The sequence below is a fragment of the Cucumis melo genome, chromosome 8, assembly GCF_025177605.1.
Source record: "Cucumis melo cultivar AY chromosome 8, USDA_Cmelo_AY_1.0, whole genome shotgun sequence".
Lineage (NCBI taxonomy): Eukaryota > Viridiplantae > Streptophyta > Magnoliopsida > Cucurbitales > Cucurbitaceae > Cucumis > Cucumis melo.
In genome coordinates this window covers 33496634-33507233 of record NC_066864.1, presented here as the reverse complement: position 1 = coordinate 33507233, position 10600 = coordinate 33496634, and the positions used below count along the sequence as shown (strand labels likewise).

General features: G+C 30.3%; 1 protein-coding gene across 3 annotated transcripts; it reads left to right on the top strand.

Annotated features, from left to right (window-relative positions):
• Positions 1-221: 221 nt before the first annotated feature.
• On the top strand, positions 222-6544 carry LOC103503441 (auxin transporter-like protein 4). Of its 3 annotated transcripts, none has more exons than XM_017048010.2 (9): positions 222-577; positions 952-1190; positions 1292-1477; positions 1591-1703; positions 3013-3196; positions 3285-3382; positions 5194-5401; positions 5509-5766; positions 5993-6544. In XM_017048010.2, the coding sequence occupies exons 2-9, from the start codon at positions 996-998 to the stop codon at positions 6212-6214; spliced, it is 1464 nt and encodes a 487-aa protein (XP_016903499.1). In that variant the 5' UTR covers positions 222-577; positions 952-995; the 3' UTR covers positions 6215-6544. The 3 variants fall into 3 exon arrangements, with proteins under 3 accessions (XP_016903499.1, XP_050944276.1, XP_050944275.1); XM_051088319.1 differs by having other exon boundaries at positions 222-713; XM_051088318.1 differs by having other exon boundaries at positions 222-718.
• The last annotated feature ends 4056 nt before the right edge of the window (positions 6545-10600 follow it).

Here is a 10600-nt window from a genome sequence, read left to right as displayed (position 1 = left end):
TAGGAAGAGAGTTATAGCATCTTGAAATCAATAAATTAAATTAAATTAAAATATAAAGTTTTTTTTAAAAAAAAATTGTATCATAAAATGAAAAGTAGATGGAAAAGTGAGTCCAAAAATGCAATTTTGCGAATATTTTTGAAGCAAGAAAAACAAACATAGGGAGTTACTATTAATTTACAGTTTATGAGGTGGCTATAAATAGAGGCAATGGGTAATGGTTGATTCGAAAGAATATCACAAAATTTGTTCTATTTCGTTTCCAAAAAACGCCTTAACAAGAATCGAATCCCACAACCCCAAAAATTCAAGAACTCAAAACACCTTCTCTTACTTTTGTTTTTTGTATAAATAATTCTCATCCTTCCACATACTGTGCTGAAAAAGCCTCTTCTATACTCTGTTCTGCAGCCTTTTCTTTTTCTTTTTTTTTTTCTAGATTCTCTGCCACTCGCCGTCGCCGTCGTCGGCCGCCGTCTTCGAGTTGAGCACCACTCTAGTGGTGGCCTTGCATTAATTTCTGAGCCTAGCCCTTTTCGATTTCAGCTCATTTAAAGCGTTTCGAACCCCTACAAAAGTTAAATCAAATTCCCTCAACCTTTTCCTCTGTTTCGAGATTTATTGCTCCGTTTTTTTCAATTTGTTTTTTGTTTCTGGGGTGATCTGTTTTTTTCTTTTCCTCTTTTGGGTTCTTGAAGAAAGTGACGTTTCGAGTAAGGTTTGTTTGTTTGAAGATCAATTTGGTTTTTTTTTTTTTTTTTTTGCTTTTTTAAATTTTGGGGATTTGATTTTGATTAATTTGAGTTTTGGATCTGGGAACTTTCGTTTTCTTGGGGTTTTGTGTGTGAGTTTAGTGTAACAGTTATTATTATTCTTGTTGTTGAAATAAATTAATTTTTTGAGATGGGTTTTGTCTTATATTATTGTCTTGTTTGTGTTCGATTCAAACAGATCTGTGAAGATTTAGACGTTTTGATTTCAAGAGGAAAAGGAAAATGTTGGGACAGAAGCAAGCAGAGGAAGCGATTGTGCCGACCACCGCGAACGAGGTGGAGCACGGCGGCGGAAAGGAGGAAGGGGAAGAAGCTGACGGCGGAGAACAGCCGCAGAACTCTGTTTTTCAAATGAAAAACCTCCTCTGGCACGGCGGCTCTGCTTGGGATGCTTGGTTTAGTTGTGCTTCAAACCAAGTAAAATTCTCATTAAAGTCATTGGAAAACTGCTCCGTGTTTCGCCCGGAAACCCACTGAAATCTCTTTATATCTGTGTCGTTTATGCTAAATTTCTACAGGTGGCTCAGGTGCTTTTGACTCTGCCTTACTCATTTTCACAACTCGGAATGCTCTCCGGAATTATCTTTCAGATTTTCTATGGGCTGATCGGAAGTTGGACGGCGTATTTGATCAGTGTTCTGTATATTGAATACAGAAGCAGGAAGGAGAAGGAGAATGTTAACTTCAAAAACCATGTCATTCAGGTTCCACCCTCCAAATCCTTCCAAAAGAACAAATTATTCAATAATATAAATGTGAAAGAGAATGAATATAGATTTGATAAGACATAATAAAAGAGAGGGTTATTGGTATGCAGTGGTTCGAAGTACTTGATGGACTATTGGGACCTCACTGGAAGGCTTTGGGGCTCGCTTTCAACTGTACTTTCCTTCTCTTCGGATCTGTCATCCAGCTTATTGGATGCGCAAGGTAACCATATCAAAACTAATCACTATTATATTAATTAAATTAATTAATAAACCCCTATTATAATCTTTATTTTTATTCTTAATCAAGAAATGCCACTTCACTCTTTTTAGTCCAAGAAAAAGTACTTTTTTATTTTTATTTTTCAAAAGATATAATCCTGTGTATTTATACTGCTTTTCTTTTTTCCTTCATTATTTTAAAGTATATCTTAGATTCTTCTAAGTCATGTCCATAAAAAAAAAAAAAAAAAAAAAGTAATTTTGAAATTTTGAAAAGATAATACTAAGTTGTATTCCACTTTTATTGTTATGTTTTCATTCTTTTAAAACCTTAAACTTTTAATTATAATTTTATGTTGCTTTATTTTAATTATTTTTGTTTTAAAAAAATCCCTTTTACATTAATAGGAAATAAAGTACAATATATAATAAGTCAAGTAAGTAACTCAATTTTCTTTCTTTTTTTTTTTAAATGGCAAAATTAGAGAACTAAAAAAAAAAGAATCACTTAAAAGTGTTTTTCTCACTCTTTTTGATGCTTTTCTTTTTCCGTCACGCACACACAGTCTTAAATAGTGTAAAGATATTTGAGGACAAAATCAGGTGGATATTTATTTATCTATTTTATATATTTTGCTTAAAATACCCCTTTTGGTTCCCTTTGTTTTTTATACATTAAATAAACCCTAATTTTCTCTTTCAAATTTAATTTTTATTTAAAATTAAGAATTGATTAGAAAGCAACAATGTCTCGTTAAATCAAATTACACTGTGCAAATAAAATTTTCAGAATTTATAAAAAGGGGATGTTCTTACAGATTAAGACATCCTTTACGATAATAATTTTATTTTTGAAATATTAACCTATAAATACCTATTTCATTATTAAATATATTGTTATGTTACATTTTGATAACTAAGACCCCATTTATTAGCTATTTTCTCTTTTTTAAAAAAAAAAATTAACCTTACGAACACTCATTCTATTTATAAATTTTTAGATTTGATATCTACTTTTTATCTATGTTTGTAAAAATTAAACCAGAATTAAGTAGATTTTAAAACTTTTATTTTCAAAAGAAAATATAAATTGCAAAAAAAGAAAAAGTAGATGAATATGAAATGTGACCTAGTAAATTATTGAGAAAATGTCAGCATAATAAAATAAGGTTGTAATTAAATTTAGAATTTGTTAGAAGTAGATAGATAGATTATTAAAATAATAGTTGAACAATAATTAAAAAGAAAAAAGAAAAAAAATAGTGGTGATGAAATGAGAAATATTAAAAATTGTGATATTATGTGGACAGTAATATCTATTACATTAATGACCACTTGGACAAAAGAACATGGACATACATTTTCGGAGCATGTTGCGCCACCACTGTCTTCATCCCTTCTTTTCACAATTACCGGATTTGGTCCTTTCTCGGCCTTGGTATGACCACTTACACCGCCTGGTACTTGGCTGCCGCCGCTCTTATTCACGGCCAGGTTTCTCTCTCTCTCTCTCCGCCGCCCTCTCTCCCTCTCTAAACTTCTTTTTCTTTTTAATATATATGTGTGTGTGTGCATAATTTAGACCGAAGGCGTTACCCATTCGGGGCCGACAAAACTGGTGCTCTACTTCACTGGCGCCACCAATATTCTTTACACCTTCGGCGGCCACGCTGTCACTGTGTAAGTCCCCCCTCTTTCTTATATATTTATTTTAATTTTCAAATTTATATATTCTTTGCTTTTTTTTTTTTTTTTTTTTTTTTTTTTAAATTGTTTAGATCTTAGGAGTTACGACTTTGCTTACATTTTGTCTTTGTTTATGATTTTTCAAGGTTGGAATTTATTTTTTTATTCTTCTTCTTCTCCAACTATAAAACTTAGAAAAAGGTTTAAAATATTAGATGTCCGGGAAAATGTTAATGAAAGTGATAGATATTTCAAAAGTAATTATAAAAAATAAAAATATATATTTAGATCAATTTTTACATTTTTTTTCCTTATAAACATTACAATTTGTACAGAGGGTTATTGATATATTTGATGACTCGGCTTATAATTGTTAGCCTTAGTTTTGTTTCCATGTCGGGTTATAGACTTGCTCGTAATTTTGATATTTGTACCCTTTCCTTTCTTTATTGGCTTATCTAGCTTTTTACGGTATAATATAAATGTCAATTTCTTTTTACCATGAGGTAAGTAAATTGAATCTTCAACCTTGAGATTGATAATATAAACATGGCGTCAATTGAATTATTTTTCTTTTACCATAAAACTGTCTGTCGTTTTCTCCCGTGATACGTCCATGTTGGAACACTAATAATAATAATAAAAAAAATGTGTATAGAATTTTATTGGTCACACGTTATTATTTAGGAAAAAGAAACTTAAACTAGTAGTATTTTCAATATTAAATAGGTAGGTAGCTATGATTTAATAATTAAAAAGAAAAAGGCTTATTTATTTATTGTGAGGCCCTAGAGTTGATACCAAGGTATAGAGGTAGTACAATCTTAGGTAATCTATTTAAGAACCAAATTTGAGAGTAGTGTCATAAATGACTCACTTTTGTAAAATAGTAAATTAGTGGGTTTATGTTACTTTTATTTAATCTCTAACACTGCAATTAGCTTAAATATTTTCTTTAAATGCTTTTCATCAATCATATACTATAATTAGCTTCTAAATTAGAAAAACTTCCTTTCTCTTCCGTCTAAGAAATATCTATAATTCATTATAAAGTTTGTAATATTACTAAACATCAAAATATACATTCGTTAGAAAATTAGATAAAAATTAAATCAATCCTTTTAAATCATCGCTCTACATTTATATTTCAATTATAGTTTTAAAATATTTACGAAACGTATAAAGTAGTAATATTATAACATTCATCAAATTTTTGAAACAAATGAGGTAGGTAAAAAGTATATTATAATTTAGGCTATTTTAAAACTCATCCTAAAATCAAGTATTACAAAATTGGAATGATAAGCACCAAATTATTGATTGTAGAGTCAATAATATGAAAGGAGTGTTATAAGTGTTTTTTTCTATGTTTTTTTATTTTAAACTTTTATACATATAAAATAAAGAAAGAGATTTTCTAGGGAAGAAAAGGCAAAAAGGGTGTTCACATGAAACATGTTCAGGAGGTCCAAATTATTTCAATAATAATTTCTTTTTTTTTAAAAAAAAAAAATAATTAATAATTCAATTTTAAAATTGGTATAGTGCATGAGTCCCACTACTGCTAGAAATAAATTAAAGTTCACATCAGTAGACTTTTCTACTCTAATTACTAACATAGATTTTACAAAAAAATTTAAAATGTTTTGATTAATTAATTAATCTAAACTGGCCAACTTTTGCAGTTTTATTTAAGATGCTATATGATTGGGAATTAATTAGTATAATCATTATTATGAAATAATTAAGAAAAGAAAAAGGAAAGATATGAAAGGTGGATGATGTTAAAAAATTATTATTGACAGGGAAATAATGCACGCGATGTGGAAACCCCAGAAATTTAAGTATATTTATTTGATGGCTACGCTCTACGTTTTCACTTTAACGCTGCCATCAGCTTCGGCCGTTTATTGGGCCTTTGGTGATGAGCTTCTCAACCATTCCAACGCCTTCTCGCTCCTTCCCAAGAACCGCTTCCGTGATGCCGCTGTTATCTTAATGCTCATTCACCAGGTCTGTTTTCTTTCTGCTCTTGTAATTCTTTTTTATGTATTATATATAGCAAGGTGTGTTGAGAATGGAATGTTAAATCGGTGTGATATTGAAAATGGTGTCTGCAGTTCATAACATTTGGGTTTGCATGTACGCCGCTATACTTCGTGTGGGAGAAAGTAATAGGAATGCACGACACAAAGAGCCTATGTTTAAGGGCGTTGGTGAGACTGCCAGTGGTTGTACCAATATGGTTTTTGGCTATTATTTTCCCTTTCTTTGGTCCAATCAACTCCGCCGTCGGTGCTCTCTTGGTTAGCTTTACTGTCTATATCATCCCCGCCGCCGCTCATATGCTTACCTATAGAAAAGCTTCTGCTAGACAGGTCCCCACTCATCACCCCTTTTCTCTCTCTTTGTTTCTAATTAAATCTAACTTTTTAGTTTGTCGCTCATTCTCTCGTTTCATAAACTTTCTTTTACAATATTGTAAAAATATTAATTAACCTAGGTTGAGATTATATCAACATTAAAATTTTGAAATAACCCATCAGTTCATTTTCTTTTCTTTGTTGAATTATTAATTGACTTGGAATGATTAAACTCCGGCAGAATGCGGCGGAGAAGCCACCATTCTTTCTTCCAAGCTGGACGGGGATGTACGTATTAAACAGCTTTATAGTGGTGTGGATCTTGGTAGTCGGGTTCGGGTTCGGGGGGTGGGCTAGCATCACCAATTTCGTCCGACAAATCGACTCTTTCGGCCTTTTTGCCAAGTGCTATCAATGCAAGCCTTCTCACTCTCCTGCCCCTCCGCCGACACATCGTCACTGAGTCCACTCGCTTTCCAACTCACTCACTTTCTACTTTGTAACATAAACGTCAATATGGTTTGGTTGGAGGAGAAATAGTAATATTTTCCTCTTTTTCTTTTTTGTTTTTTGAAAGAAAAAAAAAGGTTTAATTTTCTTATGTGTGTGTCTTTGGGTTTTTGTTTATTTCATTTAATTTTATCTATTAGTTCTTAGTGTAGTCCATTTTAATCTCTAATTTCCTAAGTTGTGTTGTTTTTTTTTCTTTTGAGGTGCAGTTAGAAATTAGGTTAATGTGTTATGTCTATGTTTGACTCTCATTAATATATGAATATTTTCCTTCTTCTCTCCATGAATATAAGTGATTTTTTGAATAAAAAAAAATGAGGTTATGAGAGGTGGAGAATTTGTAATTTAATTTCAAGGTTGAATATGGATGTGTTTTAACTTATCATCTATATAGATACATTGATCATTTTAATCAAACCTAACGTTTAGATAACATGTTGAGTATTGCTCAAATGGTAAATAGCATGGTTAACATGAATGAAAAGCATAGTGATTCATTAGAAGCTATAATTTTCATTACCTATTATATTAAAGGAATTTAAAAATATGAGAATTATATTGCCTTAGACTCAACAAAACAACATTTGAACTCTTCTCGAATATAGGCAACTTGTTAAAATGTATACTCTTAATTGGTTTAAAGAAAAGATATTTATATTCTCTCGTCTCGAACTTGAAAAGAAAAAGAAAAAGTATTTTGGAAGGGTATGTCTCTTAACCATATTTGATTTAAATGGTATGATTTCTTCAAGCCATGATGTTGAAAATTAGTTTCTTTATGGGGTACCAATAGATAGTTCATAGAAGTGCAAAGGTTATATAAAACATTGATGGACATGTCCTATGGGTCAAACTTTAGGTAACGCTAAAAGATTTTCTTATAACTCTGCATTATCCATCTTAGTAAATAAAACCATCACAAAGTCTGAAAGAATTGAATAAAGAAAGAACGACAATCCTCAATTATGGTTTGGGTGTTGTTATTCCCAACGATGGTAGGGAGGTTATGGCAACACACTATTTTCCTTCCAAGCTATTTGAGTACGGATGTCAGTGATTTTATGGTCGTGGTTTTTGGGCATCGAGAGAAGTTGTGAACGTTGAATAATTATCAAGAAGCTTTTTGAATATCAATATATGACCATTAGATCTCACACTTTGTCGTAAATTAATTTATGATCATTGGATCTTTTACATCTCTCTAGAACATTTGGAGTCATTGGATCATACACATCTCTCAAGGACAAATTAGAGCCATTGAATTTGCTTGATGGCCAAGTTTCTTTTAACTATAAATTGGTAAAGACCCATGATTGCCAAACCATCGCAAATTCTCCAACAAGTTGAGTGAGGTATAAAATAGATAGTTTCTTCTTATAAGAGAGCAACTTCTATTTTAAATAGTGAATTTTTCTATTATTGTCCATGGTTTTTACCCTAACTTGTTTAAGGGTATTCCATGCAAAATCTTTTTGATCTATTCTCTCCCTTCTTCTTTTTCATTATTATTGTTTTCAACCTATTTTAGCTGCAATCTTTAGATCATAGTCGGTATTGACAATAGTGAAAATCTTTGTGTAGAATGAATCAAGGGTGAGGTAGTTGGTAAGAAGACACATCTAATGAACTTGCTTTTCTCTGTTGGTTTGATACCCTTTTTAAATTAGGAATTGTTAAGAAGTTTCTAGAAAGTATAATAGTGTGACTTGTAATTTGGGCTAGTACGTTATCTCTATTGGTTCTTGTAATCAAGTGGCTCTCCCAAATTGTGAGGTTTGACAAGGAAGGAACTTTAAGTTGATCTAATGCTATTGAATTTTTTACCTTTGAAAAAAAAATCCCCAATTATGGGCTTTCAAACTCAAACCGACAAGTCCAATGGGCCCCTAGTGGGTCATAAGCCTTGAAATTTAAACAAATATTGGCCCAGAAGAATAGCAAAATCGAACTTTACTTTGGATAATGATAAAATTTAATTTATTTGATAAAACAGCTAAATCGTAAAAAGTAAAAGTAATAAAAATAAATACTGCTGTAAAAATGTCTTCAATCTCAAAAAAAAAAAAAAAAAAAAAAAAAAAAAAAAAAAAAACTAACATCCTGTTCACACGAGATTTCGGGAGAAATTTAATTCGCGGAATCAACTTTGTATTGATTTATGTATTGTGGATACAATCTCTAATATTTACTCCTTTGATTCTTTCTCTCGGATACAAAAAGTAAAATTTAGAACTTCGTGGTATTCGATCTTCAAGAAGTTGTAACTACAAGTCAATTCGAGCTTCAATCTTCTGGAATTCAAGGAAAGTTTGATCTTCCAAATCTTCGATCTTTCAGAATGATGATTTCGAGGTTGATGATAACTTGCACGTCTTGAGAGTATTCAGAAGTTTTTGTCTTCAATTCTTCAGAGCTTCGATTCTTCTCATCAATCAAAGGTCCCTCAAATGAATGATAGATGTCTCTATTCATAGAGAGATTTTATGGGCTTTAAGTGGGCTTGGGCCTATCTGTCTATTGGACTTAGGCTTGACCCATTTGCTTATTGGGCTTGGGCTTGAGCCCACCTGATACTCTGGGCTTGAGCCCATTTTCTTGTTGGGTTCGTGTCCGGGCCCAATTGTTTGACGGGCTTGGTCTATTATTTCTTGCCTTAATTTATATTTAGGGCTTAATTAGATCAGGTACAAGAAAACTTAATTATCCAAACCCAATCAAATTATGATTATCACAATATTTATTGTGATGACGTGGCGGAATTTAATTGGCCAAAATTTATTGCTCAACAAATGCCCCTTTTCGAGATTCGTACACCTGCATGAGTGGATGAATTTCGAAAACAATAATCTGAGATAAAAAATACAAGCGATTTGTTCTTGATTTTGGCTCCCATAAAAAATGTCAAATTAATCACTATGCATTTGGATATGAGTGATTAAAACACTATGTGAAATTTAATTAATTAATTTATTATTATTATTATTATTATCATTATTATCATTATTATTATTATTATTATTAAATAGTTATTGGAAGATTGAAGCTTAAAAGTAATGAAATTGGAATATTGCCAATTCATGATTGTAAGCCGTTGTTTATTATTATTATTATTGACTCTATATGTTAATTTTTTTATTTTTTTTTCTAGTGTAAAAGAGAGATGGGAGAAGGTAAAATTAGTACTTATTTATTGAATTCTGCCATAATTTAACATTTAAGGTAAAATAAGAAAGATAAAAATGTGTATATGAATGACAATCATTCGTTTTTAAGTTTTTTTTTTTAAATATATATATATATATATCTTCCTCTTTTGAATTATTATTATTTATATATAATATATAGATACATATTTAAAAAACGGAAGAAAAAAAAAAAAGAAAAAAGATAAATAAATAAATAAAATCTCAAACTTCTCCGAGATTTAAAGAAAAACTTATTCAAGATTTAGATGAAGATCTCAACAATTTAAATGTTTTAGATGAATATCTTAACGATTTAAATGTTAAATCTCAACGATTTAAATGTTAAATCTCAACAATCCTAGATATGATTTATTTTTAGTCCCTATAAATACTTGAGGCTATATGCAAAGAGGCACAACATTCACATTATTTATTGTCAAAGAGGGATGATGAAGAAAAAAGTTTTTTTTTTTTTTTTTATTGCTGATTTTTTTTCATTCCGCTGGGCGCACGCCTCTGTTAGTACGCGACGAAAGAAAGAAGAAAAAAAAAAGAGAGAAAAACGAAGAAGAAGAAGAGGTGTAGAGAGATGTAGAGGAGAAGGAAGAAAAAAAAAGAAAAGGGGAAAGGAGAAAGAAAGAAAAAAAAAAAGAAAAAGGAAGAAGAAGAGAGGTGAAGAGAAAACAGAAAGAGAGAAAAGAAAGAGAGAGAAGAGAGGGAAACGGGGGCGGCGGCTGACTCTAGGATTTTTGTCTTTTTTTTTTTTTTTTTTTTTTTTTTTTTTTTTTTAATTTATTTATAATTATTTTTTTCCTTTTTTTTTTTATAATTTCTAAAAGAAAGATTTTTCTCTCTTTTTTTTCCAACTTTTTTTAATCTCTTTTTTTTTTATTTATATATGATCTCTATAAATTTTTTTTACTTTTTATTTTTTTTCATAAATGTTTATTGCTATTATTATCATTACTGTTTTAAAATTAGTTTCTTCCCTTTTTGTTAACTTTCCACTTTGTTCGCCATTTTTTTAGTCTATTATTTATTTATTTATAATTCTTTTTCTTTTCTTTTTTTTTTCTTTAATTTTTCTTTGTTTTCTATATATATATGTATATATATTTACCCTTTTCTAAAAGAAAGACTTATTTATTTATTTA

Coding starts and splice junctions, on each gene's coding strand:
- LOC103503441 (XM_017048010.2), top strand. CDS start 996: ATGTTGGGACAGAAGCAAGCAGAGGAAGCGATTGTGCCGACCACCGCG. Junction 3,383..5,193: donor GGCGGCCACGCTGTCACTGT/GTAAGTCCCCCC, acceptor TATTATTGACAG/GGAAATAATGCACGCGATGT. Junction 5,767..5,992: donor GAAAAGCTTCTGCTAGACAG/GTCCCCACTCAT, acceptor AAACTCCGGCAG/AATGCGGCGGAGAAGCCACC.